At 41.1% G+C, this 18,353-nt stretch overlaps 3 protein-coding genes across 4 annotated transcripts in view; all 3 read left to right on the top strand.

Annotated features, from left to right (window-relative positions):
- The first annotated feature begins 1,107 nt into the window (after positions 1–1,107).
- On the top strand, positions 1,108–3,046 carry c4h11orf98 (chromosome 4 C11orf98 homolog). The gene is made up of 4 exons (XM_008315290.3): positions 1,108–1,421; positions 2,002–2,126; positions 2,216–2,313; positions 2,401–3,046. Exons 1-4 carry the CDS (start codon positions 1,383–1,385, stop codon positions 2,508–2,510), a joined length of 372 nt encoding a protein of 123 aa, XP_008313512.1. The 5' UTR covers positions 1,108–1,382; the 3' UTR covers positions 2,511–3,046.
- A 137-nt stretch (positions 3,047–3,183) lies between these two features.
- On the top strand, positions 3,184–8,210 carry mansc1 (MANSC domain containing 1). 2 transcript variants are annotated; one of them, XM_008315315.3, is made up of 5 exons: positions 3,184–3,756; positions 4,790–4,880; positions 5,652–5,906; positions 6,047–6,196; positions 6,610–8,210. In XM_008315315.3, the coding sequence occupies exons 2-5, from the start codon at positions 4,847–4,849 to the stop codon at positions 7,392–7,394; spliced, it is 1,224 nt and encodes a 407-aa protein (XP_008313537.1). In that variant the 5' UTR covers positions 3,184–3,756; positions 4,790–4,846; the 3' UTR covers positions 7,395–8,210. The 2 variants fall into 2 exon arrangements, with proteins under 2 accessions (XP_008313537.1, XP_016889437.1); XM_017033948.2 differs by having other exon boundaries at positions 5,619–5,906.
- A 1,246-nt stretch (positions 8,211–9,456) lies between these two features.
- Positions 9,457–18,353, top strand: part of lrp6 (low density lipoprotein receptor-related protein 6) — a 23,375-nt gene continuing 14,478 nt past the window's right edge. The window contains exons 1-5 of the mRNA XM_008315289.3: positions 9,457–9,994; positions 11,778–12,174; positions 16,769–16,966; positions 17,273–17,469; positions 17,556–17,687. Of these exons, the coding sequence (XP_008313511.1) occupies positions 9,937–9,994; positions 11,778–12,174; positions 16,769–16,966; positions 17,273–17,469; positions 17,556–17,687 (982 nt within the window). The 5' untranslated portion in view covers positions 9,457–9,936. The remainder of the gene's footprint in view (positions 9,995–11,777; positions 12,175–16,768; positions 16,967–17,272; positions 17,470–17,555; positions 17,688–18,353) is intronic.

Below are 18,353 nucleotides of genomic sequence, written 5' to 3'. Positions count from 1 at the left end.
AGTCACTTTTTTTGATACTTATTTAGGAAAGAGTTGTCCTTCGTGTTGCCTTCAAGACCGCAGGTTATTTTCATTGCTAATTTGAATATAATATGTGGGAACATCTCTGTAAGGAGCAGGAGCAGAATCTGAAATGTCAAAACACTTTTTTTTTCTTCTTCTGACCAAACAGAAATTTGAAAGAGAAAACCCATCAGGGTCTTGTTTCGTGACTGGCTTCGAGTCAGAGAAGAGGTTGAATCTCAACCAAACTCGGAAAATGATGAATAATCAGCAAAAACTTGACATGAAAAACTAATCTGAGACCCTCACACGTGTGGTAACACGTTTGCGTTCTGTCAGAAGTAATTACCACCGCAGGAGACCGGTGCCGAACCAGAACATCTCACTCCGACTACAGTTCAGTCCAGTTGATGTGTATCTGCAGATGAAATCCAGTTTTGGATTATCTGACTGTTCCTGCTGCTGATTACTGAGAACACCACGGTCCGAGAGTTCCCTCCAGATGATAATAATTTAATCAGGCCTCTGAGTCACGACGAGTCCAAAGTCATCAACATTCCCACAGTCTCCACAGCAGGGAAAAACCATAAACTGTGAGAGAGAAAAAATACATGTACAGTTCAACAAGTAATCCAGGATCAGATTATTACTTCATTAACAAATGCCAAAAGGAAACAGGAATATTTAACATTTAATATGTTGAAGAAGAATGTGCTATTATTTTAAGTTGGATTGCATTATATTAAACTAAGTTATACAAAATTGTATTGTTGTTAATAATATTAATAACAATTTATTAATTCATCCATTGTAATATAATATAAAGTATGTACAAAATATTATATTTTTGATTTAATTTCACTTTGTGATTAGGACTACACTAAAGTAAAGTACACAAAATTAGAAATATTTAAAACTAGATCTAACCTGACAGGTTAGATCAGATAAGATAAGACTATCAATGCAGTCAAATATTGCAAACAGAAATGTATTCCTTTAAATAGAAATAAATACAAACTTTTAAACGATTTTTTCCGTTGTCGTATTGCTGTTTAATGTTTGTTTTTTTAAGTTAAACACATTCGACGAGGCTCCCACAGGGGGCGTCCGAGCAGATATGTCGTCGTTTCCGGCAGAATGGTTGTAGTGTCCCGTCCATTTTTTAATTTGAATTTATAATGAAACATTTTATTCCAGGGAATTTATTAAAACACTTTATTTACAATTAACCATTTGACCGAATCGAATTAGTTCACAATTAAAGCAAACGGCACCGTTATTTAAAGGAACGTAGTAGAGGAATAAGTACGGAAGCCGAGAATGTGTCGCTAACTTAAACGTAGAAGAAGAAGAAGCTGAGGCACGTGTGGAACTCCAACATGTCGCCACCCGGAGGAAAAATAAACAGACCCAAAACTGTAAGTTTACTCTGAATATGGACTTAAATACACAGTAAGATAACGTCTGGTCGGGGCTGTTAGCCTGTAGTTAGCCTGTAGCACTTACACTGTAGCGCTGCTAAAAAGCTAAGAAACGGTTAATGTAATGTTTTGCTCGGTTTGGTTAACAAATGTTAGCAGTCACGGTTCCATAGTGACAGTAATGTAGTTTTTCACGTTAAGTGGACTTGATGTAACTACAAAATTCCATTGATTAAATTCGCCGTATCTCGTGTATATAAAGTTCGTTCATTTACGTACAAAGGTATTAGTTGTTCTTGCTTAAAAGTTAACAACACTCGTACTCAGTAACAGTTTTTTTTAAATTAAAAAGCAGTAGCCATTCTCTGCATAACAAACAGTACAACTGTTAAAGCATTTCGTGTCGTAATGTTTCAGTAATAGTGTAATTTGTAAATGCAAATTGTCTGGAGGAAAAGAAGTGTACTGTGGATTCCAACTCAGTTTGGGGATATTTCTGATCCAGATGCTGTTGTTTTATGGTGTTGACTTCACTCTCAGTCATCCGACATCTTACAGAGCATTGACATTTTCACAGGAACTTGGCAAGAAACTCTTCAAACGGCGGCGAGTCCTTAGTCGAGAGAAGAGGAAGAGGCATCAGATCGTCGGTGCCGTGGTGGATCAGGGTCTGATCACCGTCCATCACCTGAAGAAGAGAAAGTGAGTGACTGACCCCGACAGGAATCTGTGTCAGGCTGTGACCGTGCTGAGTCACGGAGCTTTATTAAAAACCTGTTTACATTCCTCAGGTCCAGTCCCAGGGCGAACATCACTCTGTCAGGGAAGAAGAAACGGAAGCTGCTGAAGCAGCTGCAGCACATGCATCAGGAGAAGGCGTCTATGGAAGGTGAGGAGGGACTAAACACTTCACCACAGACTTCAAACACACAGCCATTCAAATCTCACTCTTGTCATTCCTCACTTTTCTTCTCAGTGGAAGCGGCTCCCACTAAGAAAAAAACCAAACCTCCTTCCACTCAGAGCAAGAAAAAGAAGAAATCTGCGAGCCAGCAGGGAGACGTGGAGATGATCGAGGCTGAATGAGACAGAGGTGCAAATATATGAAGCTGGTCATCTCACATATCAGCTGATCATGATTGAGAGACGTTTCAGTTTGGGATCAGAGGCACGACAGTTTTGTTGTTATAAAATCCTGTATCAAAAACAGGTGAATGTAAAAGTTTGAATTCTGTCTGTTTTGATCCTTGGAGAAGAAATATTTTTGGTTTGCTTTTTCATAAATCCTTACGGTGCAACATTAGGAAGTTTTTCTTAATTTCAAATGAAGTTCTTATCCACTCCATTTAGTTTGATTTCGTGTCAGCAGGTGAAAAATCTCGCCCTCAAATATTGTATAAGCGCAGTACCACCTGATGACGACTAGGTGTCGGTGTTTTTGGCTGCTTAACGTTTATTTCCCGAAGAGAGAACTTCCGTGTGTTTACCAGAGGTTTTTGTAATGTTAATAATAAAATCACAAGTTTAACAATAACCAGCAACAATAATAATGAGCTGTTATTGTAAATGTACTTATTTACGAACATTTTTTTCTGAATAAACATTTTCTTTAAAAAAAAAAATCCAATCTGAATTATTTAATTTTTTGTTCTATTTCTTTCCATCTACTCCCGTCTTCTTTTTTTCACCTCTTGCTGATTCTTTTAAATCTGATTCTCCTGCCTTGTCCACTTCCTCTTTCATCTCCCTTCCTCCTGAACTCACCTTTATTCATTATTCTCCATATCTCCTCCCCTCCCTCCTTTAGCTCCTCCATGTCTAGTTTTTGTCCTCTCCTCCTTGTTCTATATCTCGGTCCATTGCTCCTGTCCCTCCTCCCTCCTTGTTTCTCCTTCAACTCCTCTTCCGAATTTTTCTGCTCCTTATTTTTCTCTTTCCTCTCCTCTTCCTTCCTCCCCCTTCCCTGCCTCCCCCTCCTCCTCCTCCTCCTCTGGAGGACAAAGACTAAAATGGGTCATCCTCTGGAGAACATCGCCAGCTTAAGCATCATCTCCGCCTCCTGGAGGAGAGAGCAGCTGAATCACACATTTGTTGCTCTGAGACATCCATCCTGATTGCCCTTTTTCACGTTTATTTAAATTTTATTTTTAAATCCCATTCGCTCTGTGCTCTGAATGACTGCAGCCTCTCATCACCTCACTGGAACAGACTCAGCTCGGTGAAGACGAACCTCCAGAACTCGCTCACACACCGACTCATCAGACTGAGCGCTGGCCGATGAAAGATGCTGAACGCGGGGCAGCGTTGATCAAAAATCCTTACTGAAACAGCGGTGAGTCTGGACCAAGCCTATTTGTCTCTCTCTCCTTGGTTTATTGTGTGGCTGATGGAGCTCAGGTGAAGACGAATCAGGCGAAGAAGAAGCTGGCGAACACTTACACAAAGCTTAGCTTCGCGCTAACATACGCGGTGTTTATCTTCATATTTATTGAACTCTGAGATTTGTTTTAACGTTTCGTTGAATTCGCAGCGTCTGCACCTGTTAATGTTTCCATAGAATTAACACGGTTTCAGTCACAACAAGACTCCGTCTCCAGAGTCTCATTAGCCTCCGGCTGCTCACAGCCGAGCGAAGTCGGTTCGAGCGAACAGTCTTCTCCTGACGTCACTGCACAACGCTTTCGCTTCATGTTCAGAGCGACACTCAGCGAACTTCTTGGCTTATTTATATCAGCTGCTGCCGCGTGCGGTAGAATAGCGTAAATGTGGTCCTCAAACTCTACGTAAGAAGATAAGGGTCGTACTGAAAATAGGAAGTCATTAAAATGGACCATAGCTATATCTGGAAAACCGTCCGAATTATCGGTATTTTAACTTGTAATATCGTATAATAATACGTATATAATAAGTATGTTTGATACGTGTACGATTCGTGTGTTTGGTACCCCAAACTTGTAGGTAAAAACTGAACTCAGACAAAAAAAATTATATTTTTAATAGAGAAACTCTTTTATTTTAATACAACAGAGGCTTCCTATCAGACAAAAAAAATTATATTTTTAATAAAGAAACTTATTTTAATACAACAAAGGCTTCCTGAGTTTGTTTGCGAAAAGATATGAATTGAAAAAGAAGATTTGGAAATCAAGATACAAAAGCAGGATAAAGTAGTGGATATAATGTATGATATCATCGCTTTAGTTTATGAAAAGCTTTTTTTAGGAAGTGACTAAAGCTGGTTCTCAGTCTGTGCTGAATTCTAGTTTATTTCATAATAAAACCACAGCTTTCAGCAGGTTGATAGCGGCTCAGGTGGCGTCAGCTGTAAAGAGGTCCAGGTGAAGTAAAGTCTGTGTATCTCACAGGTGTCTGACTAAAGTCCTACGGTGTGGACTGTGGACCTTCAGAACGCTCAGTGTCTGATGGAGGACGGTTCACGCCGAGGCCTTCATCCTGGTGAGTTTGTTTTTCTGTGATTCTGGTAGAGGGCTGCAGCAACGAAACTCAACCTCAAACATCAAACCTGTTTCATCTGGACCTTTTTATCTCACCTGTGAAGTCAGATCTATTTTTAGAATTCCATTTTTACTCTAAAGAATTGCTTCTATTTCTATTTCTCTCCACTCTGTGGTTGTTTGTTGTGCAGATGCGGCAGCGACAGCATCAGCGCTGACACGTGTGTAGATAAAAGTTGGGCAAATGTAACCAAAGTTTAAGATATGTAAAAGAAAATTCAGCAGTATTTAACGGGAGTAGCTAAAGGCTAACCAAAAGATAGGAGCATTAGCCCAGAAAAAGCTAATGGGTGGCCCCCACTAATAATAATAATAAGAAGAAAAGCTAAAATAAGTTGTATATACATCAACAAAAATATTTTTTAAAATAATATTAATAACAACAATAAGGTTTAAACAACAGTCTCTACTTTTGGCTTCTCTCTCCATCGGAGTTTGTTATGTGTGTTTTTACATTATTTTTACATTAGATGCTATTTCTTACGCTTTCGATTTGAACAGAGCTAATGGTTGAAACTACGCTGAGGTAAAAACCAGCCCAAATAAAAATGTAAAGTTAGTTAACAACTTGCCCAGCCTGCAGCAAAACTAGGTATTGGTATTAGGTGCTGTTGGGTTTTTTGTTGTTTTGTTGTTGTTAATTTCCTGTGTCTCTCTGCTCTCCTGCTCTGGACGACAGATCATTTCTGACCGGAGACTCTTTCATCTACAGCGGCCATGTTTCCTCCACCTTTCGGTCCACCCTGGAGGACTCTGCTCATCAGCACCATCGCCGTCATGACGGTGGTGACCTCACTTCCTCTCGCGTCAGCTGCGGACCCAGAGATGTGTTACTCCAGACAGCACCAGAGCGTGAAAGTCAACATCAGACAGGCTTTAGGAAGCCCGGGAACGCTGCTGCTCACCAGGCTGGTGGCTTCGGAGAGAGACTGTGTCCTGGCCTGCTGTTCACAGGAGGTTCAACCAGGTCTGTGAGACCAACACCTGGACTAACACCACTAATATAAATACAGTTCACACACACCAGGAGTGTTTTAGTGTGTTAAATGTGAGACAATTACAGCTATACTGTAGCATTGGTTTGTTTGTTTGTTTGTTGTTGTGTAGGAGCCAGGTGCAACATGGCCGTCTTCAACGGCAACAAACACAGCGATGATCAGAACGATGGAAACTGTCTCCTGTTCCACTGTGCTAGTGAAGAGGACTGTCCGTTGATGAAGGTTCAGCCTGGTGTCAACACCTACGACATCTACAAAGGTATGGAACCTACTCTGCTATAAAACAATATACAGTGGAACCTCGACATACGAGTATTTACAAGTAAGCCTTCGAGCAAATGTTTGCTTCGAGATACAAGTAAGGATTTAAGATACGAGCACGCTTACAGACGCTGACACTAGGTGGCGTTCAGCACTCGGAGCGGCCCACGCCCCTTCACTCGTTCACTTCACTGTTTGTTGACTTCCGTACGCATCTCCTGCGAGTCTTCTGTATTTTGTTTGCGTTATCTACGTGATTTTCTCTCAACTTTGTGCGTTATTCTTCATAATAGTGATGAGTCCTACGAAGGTGAGCGGTGAGGATGGTAGAAGAAGAAGAAACGTTCTTTTTGAAAACCTTTAAGTACCCATTGGTCGAGATCATGTAAAGTTGTCGTCGTTTATGCACAGGGTTGATTCATCCGACCACAGCGAGACCTGTCTCCACAACAACTACCACCGAGATCACAACCGTCACCACCGCGCAGCCTACGACCACTACGACAACCGTGACAACCCCCCCATCTGCAACAACAACACCAATCGCAACAACAACCGCAGAGCCGACCACAACTACCACAGTCGCCGCACCGGAAGCTGACATCATCACGGTACCCCAGCCCATCGTCGTCATGGCTACAGTGCCCGCGGTAACGTCGTCACTGACACCAATCGCCACAACAACCGAGACTCCCGTCGTAATCAACAGAAAGACAAACAAAACCACCAAGAAGCAAAGTAAAACCACCAGGAAAGGTAAAAACCATCCAGTGATCACCACCACTCAGCCTCCTCTGAGCTCCACGACCTCATTTGCTGTGGCAACGCTGCTGCAAGAGGAGGAAGAGACCGAACAGTGGACGACTGTCACAACAGAGACAAGTGCTGAAACCACCACTGTCCCCACCACGACTACAGCAGCGGCTCCAACCACCACTATCGCTACTCCTACAACTACAACTACAACTACCACACCTGCTCCTCCACCTACCACAACCACTACTACTGCTACTATTACTCCTACTACTACACTCCTACTACTACTACTACTACTACAACCATTGCTACCAGCACTCCAAAGCCATCCACCACCACCACCGCTCTGGCAACAAGCCTCATCATTGTTCCTGAGGAACCCAAGCAAAACTCTGAGAACGCCCCCCAGGGGAAATCAGTGGCAATACGGGGGGCGCTGAAGAGCGGCTTAGTGGCTTTCATGGTGCTGGGGCTTGCCTTGCTGACGTTAGCTTTGGCCGTGGGAGGGCGTAAAGCAATGGAGTCATTTGACAGGCGACATTACACGAGACTGGAGCTTAATGACCTGCACTACGAGGTTTAAGAATGGACAAGAATGTTTCAGGATAGAGAATTAGCATCGGCTAGTCCCAACAATGCCAGCACAGAGATGTTCAGCACTGAAATATGAATTCCCCCTCACACATATGTTTTTGTCATGTGTGGAAAAACCTTAAACAATTTGATTGTACTTGGGTTTTTTTTCTCTCAGATTTGTTTTACCACATTTTAAATATTTGATTGTGTCTATACAACAATAACGTCACATATTCTCACATTCAGGCTGAACGTAAAAAGGTTTGAGTTTGTGTAGATTAAATTTTTTTTTCCGTTTCCCATCTTCTCAGGCGAATTGTCTGCTAACCTTTTAAATTTTATTCACATAATTTATTCGCTAACATTGACTGCCACAGGAGGATATAAATATTAATATAAATTAATATTTAAATTAATTTTTTACTTGGCATATTTGATCTCCAGAAGCAAAAGATGCAAACATACCAGTATATTAGCATCGCCTGCAGATGGTTTATTATCAAAACCAGGTAACTTAAATAATTAAATCCAAAAGAAAATGTTGCAGTTATTTCGAGGCGATTCCGTACTTCTTATTAGGTTCACATTGTATACAAAGATATTTCGAAACTTCTCATTATAACGACTTGAACTTTCACCACCTGTGATTTTCCTGTTTTACCATTGTTCGTAAAACGAGCTTCAAATTATAACGACTTGAACTTTCACCACCTGATGTGATTACGAGGGTGGTTACGAGTCTGAAATTGTCAGTTGTCGCCCTCTAGAGGATTAGTGAGAAACGTGTTTTTATGGTTACCGTGAGGGAGGTAATACGGAAGAACAGCAATACTTTTTTCCTCTGATACTCAGGAAGTCTCTTGGAGAGGAACAGGAAGTGAATGTGTACGGAGATTGTCGTGTGTATACACCTGCATGTTTTGTTTTGTTTTTACTAACACGAGCTCCTCACTTATATTTCACACTGTGCGTTTTTTCTATTGCCCGTTTCACATTGATAAAAATTCAGTGCAATATTTTGTTGTTGATTTGCTTTTTGTCAATTGAACATTACTTTTTCCACAGTTACGCGGTCACCAGCTGTGCAATACTGTCGCTCTGATTAAACAATAATGGCGTGTTTATTTCTCTGAAGGGCCTATGTAGTGAAATGGTGCTTGTTGCCAGCAGGTGGAAGCATCGGCTTGAAGAATCTGATCCTAAACTGACACGTTTCACTGACGTCACTTAGATTTCTCGTTCCGGTTTGAGGTTTACAATGACGTCACGGTTTGGTCTCGTTTTGTGAAGTGATGCTTCTGCATAAGTTTAGAAATTTGATGTTTTGTTCTTGTAAAAAACAAATAAAAATGTGATTTTTTAACAGTCAGTCGGGTTTGTTTTTGTTCACTTAGTTATTATAATGTGTTAATCCCTTGTGTAGTTGTAGCTATGATATTCTATTCTATGAACAAATTAACTAAATCAATTTAAATCTAAGGCCCTTCAACAAAATTTGGCTTACCTTTATTTATTAAAATAAAAAGCATTAAATAAAATAGTACCAGAACTAGCTGCAAAAAAAGCAAAATAGGTAAAAGTTAACCTAAAACATCCTTTAGAATAAGCAGAAGATTGCCAAAATAGATGAAGAAAACATTTGCAATCAAATAACTAAAACTCGGCTTAAAAAACTAAATGAGAAAAAGTTTAAAAACACACCCAGTACTATGCCAAAATAGCACAAAGTTTTAAACGTTTTAAAACTAAAAGTAGTCTGACATAAAACGTTAATTATCCAGTGACAAATATGTGCAATTAAATATCTTAAATGCATTAAAAACAAATTTTACAGGAAAACATCTGCTCCTGGGTGTCATGAATTTTACGGCATGAAAAAATGAGGACCGCTTTAAACCTGTCCATGTGCCATTAATGGCCCCGGGCCAGACTTTGGGTACGAGTAGAACAAAACAAAACATTGCACAAATTAGCAAGTAACGACCTAAACTATATCACCCCGAGCATTACTGTTGTTGTTTTGACGTGAATCGAGAAGACAAGAAGGGAAAATAAGGAAGGTGAAAAAAATCAGCAGCAACAGGAGCGGTAGAAGCTCCTCCACCTCCTCCTCCACTTTCTTCTTGGTGCTCACAGCGGAAGGAGACGTCGCTCCTCCTGCAGGACAATGTGAGACACCGACACAACACTTGACCCGAACGAGAGTCTTTCTGACCCCGCATAGCTCCGTAGGAACAGACGGACGGACCCACCGGAATGGACATGGGCTCCGCTTAATCTCGGATCGCAGCTCATCGACGAAGGACCTTGTTATAATTAAAGCCGCGTTGGGAGCGCCAGGATCGGCCGCAGCTATGGGATCGGGCCGCTGAGCGGAGCGCGGCGCCAGGGCCGAGAACAGGGAAGATGGGTGTCGCGCTGCGGACTCTGCTGTTGTTGTGCAGTTTTTGTTTGCTCGTACGAGGTGAGTTTGTGTTTTCTTCTGCCTTTGTCTCAGTCGACCGTGTCTGTTTTATGTGAACGCGCATGGCGGTGCCATAGAAAACCGTTAAATGGAGACTTTTAGTGGCAGGCAGTTCTAGCTGGGACCGGGCCAAGGGCCCTCGGTTACGAGAGAAGCTGCTTCACAGCAGCGCAGCTAATGTTAGCTGGTTGCTATCATTAGCTCCGTTCGGTGTTATTGCACCGAAGAATGACACACAAACCAACCAGCAATAACTTACAATTCTCGGGCAACAGTTAAGCTTTCTGCTTGAATGACTAGATTATTTTCCTATGAATAAATAATTCCAGACTAGTTGTTTTTGCTAACTTCAACTTCAATGGCTTACACCACACTGAAACATAAGAACACTGGTAGCTTCTGTTAGCATTGACATGCTAACGAATACAGCCTCTGTACGCACAGAGGTAAACAGGCTGCTATTTACAAACATACATGTTTGTTTCCTCGTTTCCCTGAAGTGTCCTAACTCCGGCACACTATTAAATAAACAGCCAGCACGTTTGTTGTTTCAAGTGTGCTGAATTATTATATTTTTTATGGCTTTAATTTTGTGTCTCAGTGCTAAAACAGCTTTTGTCATAAGGTGTATATATGGTTTATTATTGATTCATTTTCATGGCTGCAACGATTGTTTTATTATAATAAATCTCCAGTGACTAGTATTTGGTGGTAAGATAAGAATAAAAACTGCAAAAACCAAATATAGAACAAAATGGATGATAGAATGAAGCAACTAGTTAAATACCAATGCTACAAGTTTGTATTCTATAGGGTAATATTTGATAAAATACACGTTTTATCGTGTATTTAGTCTCCATGGTTTTCACCACACTAATACATCCACCAGTCCTGACAGCAGTCACTTTCTATCTGATTTGATACAGAAACCAATTTTTGTTTCAATGAGAAAATAATTTCTTGGCAATCTAATACAGCTCAACATCACCATTCCATATACTTCACCTGCTTGTACATTTTAAGATGATAGCATTTGCCTGCAGGTACACTAGAACAGTCCTCTGCTGTGTCGTTTTACCGTTGGGCTGTTGCCGCTTGGCCGAACCAGAGTTGAAAACAAAGATGGCCGCTAGTTGGGCTGACTTTGGCAAAATCTCTTCTTTAAACTATATTTATGGCACAAGTTTTCAGGGCAGGTTATTGTATTTGGAAATTTCTAATATTCTGATTTGGGCCGCTAGTTGGGCTGACTTTGGCAAATTTCTAATATTCTGATTTAACCTTTCCCACTTATCCAGTCAAAGGAACGTTGTTCAGTCAGGTGTGGTGGGTAGTACAGACCCCGTCAACATTCAGATATAAAGACAATCTCAAATGGTTCCAGCGTATGTACTCTATTTGTAACTGTTAAAACTCCTTCCAATGGTGGACAGAACCTTTTGAGATGATCAAATGCTCGCTTCTTCAAACTTGATCTTGTAATATGTATATAATGAATTATATCGATCTTCTAGTTGCAATTTACTTACTCAGTGTGTAGGTTATTTAGAACAATTAAGTGAAGGTGGATAATTTCCCATGATACGATGGTCTCTCATCGCACATTAATGCGCTTCGAAAGTGTTTCGGAATCACTGGTCCAATCTGATAAATTATCCTTTGACAGCAAATTACCAGTATCGTTAGGGCATCATTAAAACATTTATAGTTTGGTTTCTATTAATATGACTTTTTACAGCCATTATTTATTTTTTACTTGACTTAAACTATCTATTTTTTGCAGCTGTGCCGCTGCTGCTATATGCGAACCGACGGGACCTCCGTCTCGTGGACGCGGCTCATGAAAAGGCTAACGCCACAGTGGTGGTGGGAGGACTGGAGGACGCTGCTGCCGTGGACTATGTCTATTCAGAGGGACTCATTTATTGGAGCGACGTGAGCGAGGAGGCTATCAAACGCACAGTTTTTAACCTGTCTGGTGCCAGCGTTGTGCAGACAGTGGTACCGGGTCTGGCATCTCCAGACGGACTGGCCTGCGATTGGCTTGGGAGGAAATTATATTGGACAGATTCAGAAACCAATCGGATCGAGGTATCAGAACTAGATGGATCGCTGAGGAAAGTTCTGTTCTGGCAGGAGTTGGATCAGCCCAGAGCCATCGCTCTGGATCCGGAACGGGGGTGAGTTTAGTCAATGTTTTTATGAAAGATGCGTCGTTTGAAATTTTTGGTGCTATGTCAATCTTACACAAATAATTTTCATTTAATTCTTGATATTATAATTCTTTGATAAAATTTTACACAAATAATTTTCATTTAATTCTTTATTGATAAAATGAATGATTTAAATCCAGTGCCATAATTATTGTTTTATGGTTTGTCTTGGGTTATTTTGAGTCAATGAAACTACTGGTGCAGGGTCAATGATCACGTTTCTAGTCGTCACTAATTGCACAATATTCTGGTTCAATTGCAAAAGTTATTGTATTTGGAAATTTCTGGAAAGAGCAAATTACAAAACGGACTTTTTGTAGTGAAGTAAAAATGGAAACTTTTTGAACGCATTTCCATACAGCACAGCAAAAAACCTCAGGGTTATGTGTAATTGTGATGTTTACTTCATACTGTGATTTAAGGACACAGTGTGAACACACACTCAAACACACACACACAAACACAAAAACATCCATTAGCGCTCAGATAAAGGGGCTCTCATAATGTATTCATTAGGTTTTATTTAAATTTTCCCTTTTCTTGTTCCCATTGATGGAAACCTTGTTTCTTCGTGGTTTGGTTGTGAAGTAACATGATTAAAGTCACAACAACACTGTGATACAGACTCACACAGACCTTTAATGAAACTGTCCATGTTTCTAAATAAGACTCATCCAACCTGACTGCGTTCATATTTTCTGGTTGAAAGTTTGGGCTCTCGCACAAGTTGTTCAGTCACAGTATGATTACAGGGAACAAGGTCTTATCAAACATCGATCTCTGTTTACGTCATCTGTTTTTTGGATGCAGTCATTTCGAACAAACATATAATTAGAACAGTCATTGTCCATCCATTTGTGTTCCTCTACTGCTGCATTCCAGAAAGCTGGAATTCTTATGATATTATTCGAGGAGGGCTCTAGATATGAGGTCAAAGTAATTCAGTCAAAAAGTATTAAACAAATGGCTGACCAAGATGAGGTGATATTTGGATTGTTGTTGAGGAGATTATTCGTGTGCATGAATGAAACGGAGAAGAAAAAGCTGCAGGTGAGACGAGGCCCACTGTGCATTCCCTCTTTAAATATCATTCCTGAAGAAACTTAGCTAAAACATATTTGCTAAGCTAACTCAACTTTACAACCTCGCCAACTCACGTTTAATCGGTGTTGTTAAATATGTATTTCTGTAAATGAAATGCATATTTTATTACATTTACATTTCTTTATTTTTTGGTGATTTTTATGGGCCCAACTGTTGTTCTGTGACCTCTCACCATAACTGAGCCTCAGGTTATATGTTGTCCTGCACCAGTGTTTCTCTTCCCTGTGTTTGGATGGTCAGACTGTCCAACCAGAGCAAACAGCAGACAGGTCATTCTCAGCATGACGGACTTTAATCACATCACCACTGACCAGCACAGACATAAAAGGAGCGTTGTGATTGGACAGCCATTATTTGATCCATTCTTGAAAACATCACAGGGTTTTTTTTTTTACCTTCTTATATGGTAAAAACACCCGCGTACCATAGTGTGTGTCAGACAAATAATAGTAGTAATACAGTGATAGAAGTAATAATATTTCGCTGTTCTATCAAAAATCACAACATTACTGTACAAATGGTCTTTATCAGTAACATCTGACTGAAGCTGCTTGTCACTCTTCTCAGTTTGAACCTCAGCAGTTTTCTCTGTAATTTGTCAATTCCCCATAAGAGGAGGTCTACCTAATCTGTAACTACAGTCAGCGAACTGTGATTGTGTCGGTTGTACTGCCTGAGGTGAATCTTCTTGTTCCATGTGATATTCCTGTGGCATTTGATGTGATGCTCCTGTTGTTTTCCTTCATATTATTGACAGTGTTTGTGACTGTGGTGGGGAGCTGTTACTGCAGCTTACTGTACTGTGGTGTCTGTAAAGCTGAGGTTTCAAAGCAAACAGTTTCCACATATGCAGTATATTTACTCTCAAGTACACATGCACGCATGACCAAAAGCATGTATAAATGTCCATCACATGCACGCATGACCAAAAGCATGTACAAATGTCCATTATATATATATATATTGTGTTTTCACAAGTCACAGAAATGAACAAAAAGTTGCGCATAAGGTTTCACAGCTTCTTGATGCCAAGTTCATTAGATGCAGTGATGCAATAGAGGTTTATGGGACTTGTAAGAAACAGCGCAGTTTTGGGTCAGTTTATAGTCAGTGCTAGGAAAAAGTCTGCAAAGTCAAACAGCTGCTTCAAAGTTCAATGTCAAAGTAAGTTTCATAGAAGATCTGGAAAATTTGTAGCTGCAAAGATGAGGCCTGAACTCAACCTAGCCTAGCCCAGCAAACCTGACACCACTGAAGTTAACCTGCTAGCTTGGCTAATACACAGTAGTTTGAGGTGATGCGCTCTGACAAAAGGCATGAATTGCATTTTGGTCTACGTTGCGAGGGTATGTTAAGAAGGAGCTGAATGAACTCGAGAGACGATAAACAAGGCCTGGGAAGAGATCGGATTAATTTGTGACTGTGACTACCTGACTAAGATAGTTAATAAGAGAAGAGCTCAACCTGCAAAAAAAAGTGGGTTCTCGTCCACCAAGACGAGGTTAGCAGAGTTCCAGGATCCTGCAGTACAGTCTTGGCGAGGTTAGAGGACAATTGTTTTTAGCTGTCCTCCAACCCTGAGCGGGTAGGAGAGAAACTCTGCTTTTTGTCGCAACCCCCAAGAGACCCAATCACAATGTCACGATCTAAATGTGGCTGATCCCTCCTGACGTGACAGACTTTCAGCCAATTATAAGCATTTTAGATGATATTAGGAAAGTAAACTCGTAGTAGGAATGCCTTGGTTGAAGTACCCTGTGAAACTTCAAAGAAACCCAACCCCCCCTTCTAACCATTTATCTTTGTCTTGATGTGGAAGTGGATTTCTTATGTATGTTCGAGGGTTGTATGTTGTACAGGCCGTACATGACAGACAGAAAGAAAGCAAATGGAAACAAAAGATAACAACCCTTAATGTGAAACTGTAACCCAGTGCAGTGAAAAGAAGCTAAAAGTTATTGGTAAAATCTGAAGGGAAACAATTCAAGTGGACTTTTGGCAAGACACGCATCTCTCTAACTCAGAACATGAACAACTAAAAAAGAATGGGATTCATGAACATATTTTCCTCCTCCCATGAATCTGTATAAAAGAAGGGAGTGGCGATCTGACTCTGAAATAAATTACAGTTTCAACTAACAACACACATTAAAGATAACAGAAAAGCGATAACAATCTGTGCATATTTTCAGCGTAGTACAGTCAGGTTCCGTCTGAGGAACTGGTTCTCCAAATCCACGCTGGAACGCAGAGCTGGACTCGGTTCAAGTGCGATGATTAATGCATCAGGTACCAAACACAAAGACGCTCTTGTGGTGAGGGGATGTGTTGTGAGCACGCCATTCCTTGAAGAAAAAAAATCCCCTCTTCTCTGCCTGGTGGAAGCCAAACTCTGGAGACCCGAGTGTTTAGAGAAAAAGTGAAATCATAGCTGCATCATATCCATGTGTTTCCTCACTGTGTGTGTGTTTGTGTGTGCATGTCTCTCCGTGTGTGTGGTTGCTTTGTTTGTGCTGAAACCCAAGCAGCTGCTGTGTTTAAAGGCTACAGGGAGTTTTTGCTTCTGGGCAGAATATCAGTTCAGCTTTTGTCTGTTGTGAATGGGATTACGTGGAGCGTCCAGCAGAGGCCTCGCTGCTGCATTTGTGGTTCATTAGTACACCTTTTTTTTTTTTTTTTTTTTAAAGTCACACCTCACAGGGTTTGAACGCACCATGAAAGGAAACTGTGATAAAAGCCTGTGGAGCTGCTGCTCCCAGGATGCACTGCAGCTTCATATTTAACAGACTCATTGATTTGGCATTCGATTCGTTTCATGACGTAATGCATCATCCCTGACATCAAGTCCATGAAGAGTATGGACCTTTTGATCCCATGGGGACAGTGTCTCCGTCACCATGGTAACAAAAGAAAACTTTAAAACTTGGTGTTGACGGGTGCAGTGGATTTATTATTTGTGATTCACTTCACAAATGTTTTTTGAAACATTTCAAATTATCAAAAACCTGTGGTGATGACCATGTGATCAATACCTTAACAAAGTATTTGATTTGTTTCATTTATCTGTAATACATTTATATAAATATTTATGTCCTCGTTGGTGACAATTAGCTTTTTTTTTTTTAAACTGCCAACTCTTGGGGGAAGGGGAGTGAACTGTGTGTGTGTGTGTGTGTGTGTGTGTGTGTGTGTGTGTGTGGTCAGTGATGGTGGGTCCAGCTGTGATGGTAATTGAGGCAAACAAAGTGAACAATTAGCAGCACAGTGGTTAGCCTCGCACCCCTGCCAACGACCATCGTTCGAGGAAACAGGGAGGAAACTGTAGGATGGTGCGTTCACTGACCCTTTGCTCCGACCTGACCACAGAAAACACAAATGGACACTTGAAGACGATGTTATATTTTTTGTTGTGTTTCTAAAATCCTAAAAACTTTTATTTCCATTAACTCTCCGTCAGGTACATGTACTGGACAGATTGGGGCGAGATCCCGAAGATCGAGCGAGCGGGGATGGACGGAACCAATCGATCGATGATCATCGATAAAGAGATTTATTGGCCCAACGGTCTGACGCTGGACTACAGCCAACAGAAACTGTACTGGGCTGATGCCAAGCACAACTTCATCCACCGAGCCAACCTGGACGGTTCCCTCAGGTGTGAACCACACACACACACACACACACACACACACACACACCTTGAACTCCAACTTTTATTTCGTAATTTTTTAACAGATATAAGCAACAACCTATATCATCAACATATTAATAAAAATATTATTTAACACAAGTAATTCAAACAGAAATTCAAACTTTGTCACAGTCAGTCAAACAACAACAAAAAATGAATGGCTGCGTACAGCCCTGTAGGGGGCGCACATCACGTATGGCTAAACTGTGTTGTCAGATCGTACTGCATTCATCGTCCTGTGTGTGTGTGTGTGTGTGTGTGTGTTAACAGGGAGGTGGTGGTGAAGGGTGAGCTCCCTCACCCCTTCGCTCTCACCCTCTACGAGGACACGCTCTTCTGGACCGACTGGAACACGCACTCCATCCACTCCTGTTGGAAACAGAACGGCGGCGGACAGCGGGTCGTCCACTCCGACATCTTCTCGCCCATGGACATCCACGTCTTCAGCGCCAAGAGACAACCTGCCTGTGAGTAACTGTTGCTACACGCGGAGTCGAACCTCCTGACGTCTGTGATCCACGTAGATGTAACGGTTCAAACCCGTGTGTTACAGTGAACAGTCCGTGCTCGGTGAACAACGGCGGGTGTTCTCACCTCTGCCTCCTCTCACCGGCCAACTCTCAACACACCTGCGCGTGTCCCACTGGAGTCCAACTGCTGGAGGACGGGAAGACCTGCAGGGACGGTAAGAAAGACGCTTTAGAAAACTGTCTGTGGGAGAAACCGGTTGGATTTTGGTGTTTCTGTTTTTTTGTTTGCTTTAGAAAACTGTCTGTGGGAGAAACTGGTTGGATTTTGGTGTTTCTGTTTGTTTTTTGTTTTATTGAGCTATTGCCTCCCAGGTTACAACTTCTATCAAGAGTCAATTTTATTACAGAGAAACTATTTAACTTTTCAGGGTGGAAACAGGAAAAAGCTGTGAAATACGTCAGTGGACATCATGTCGAGATTTTCTGTGTTTTTTCCCTTTTCTTTAGAAAAGCAAAAAGAATTTAGACCAAAGTGGCATGTTGAATTCATTATTCTCTGTGTGTGTTGAGGACCATTTCTGGCATTATTAGTCAAAAAGGTCTGGTCCTTATCAGACAGAACCTGATTAAAATGACATTAGATCCAATTTGAATGACGTGTGATTGAAGCTTTAGGTCTGTATCTGTTGGGTTGTTTGTCTGAGGGTTAACCTGCATTTTAGAGTTTAAAAAAAAACAAACTTAATTTCCTGTTGTGGTTGGAAATGTTTCTGTGTGAAAAGTGAAGCCCGTAGGTGGTACTGGTTCACCCCGGAGAACGGGGAGCTGCTGTTAAAAACCAAAGAAAAAACCGCAGCAGAGTCAGGGTGGGGTCAGCTTAT

This window comes from Cynoglossus semilaevis, chromosome 8, assembly GCF_000523025.1.
Source record: "Cynoglossus semilaevis isolate Cse_v1.0 chromosome 8, Cse_v1.0, whole genome shotgun sequence".
Lineage (NCBI taxonomy): Eukaryota > Metazoa > Chordata > Actinopteri > Pleuronectiformes > Cynoglossidae > Cynoglossus > Cynoglossus semilaevis.
Note: the sequence above shows the minus strand (reverse complement) of the source record. Positions and strands in the feature narration are given on the sequence as shown.

Coding starts and splice junctions, on each gene's coding strand:
- c4h11orf98 (XM_008315290.3), top strand. CDS start 1,383: ATGTCGCCACCCGGAGGAAAAATAAACAGACCCAAAACT. Junction 1,422..2,001: donor AAATAAACAGACCCAAAACT/GTAAGTTTACTC, acceptor ACATTTTCACAG/GAACTTGGCAAGAAACTCTT. Junction 2,314..2,400: donor GGAGAAGGCGTCTATGGAAG/GTGAGGAGGGAC, acceptor TTTTCTTCTCAG/TGGAAGCGGCTCCCACTAAG.
- mansc1 (XM_008315315.3), top strand. CDS start 4,847: ATGGAGGACGGTTCACGCCGAGGCCTTCATCCTG. Junction 5,907..6,046: donor TTCACAGGAGGTTCAACCAG/GTCTGTGAGACC, acceptor GTTGTTGTGTAG/GAGCCAGGTGCAACATGGCC. Junction 6,197..6,609: donor CACCTACGACATCTACAAAG/GTATGGAACCTA, acceptor GTTTATGCACAG/GGTTGATTCATCCGACCACA.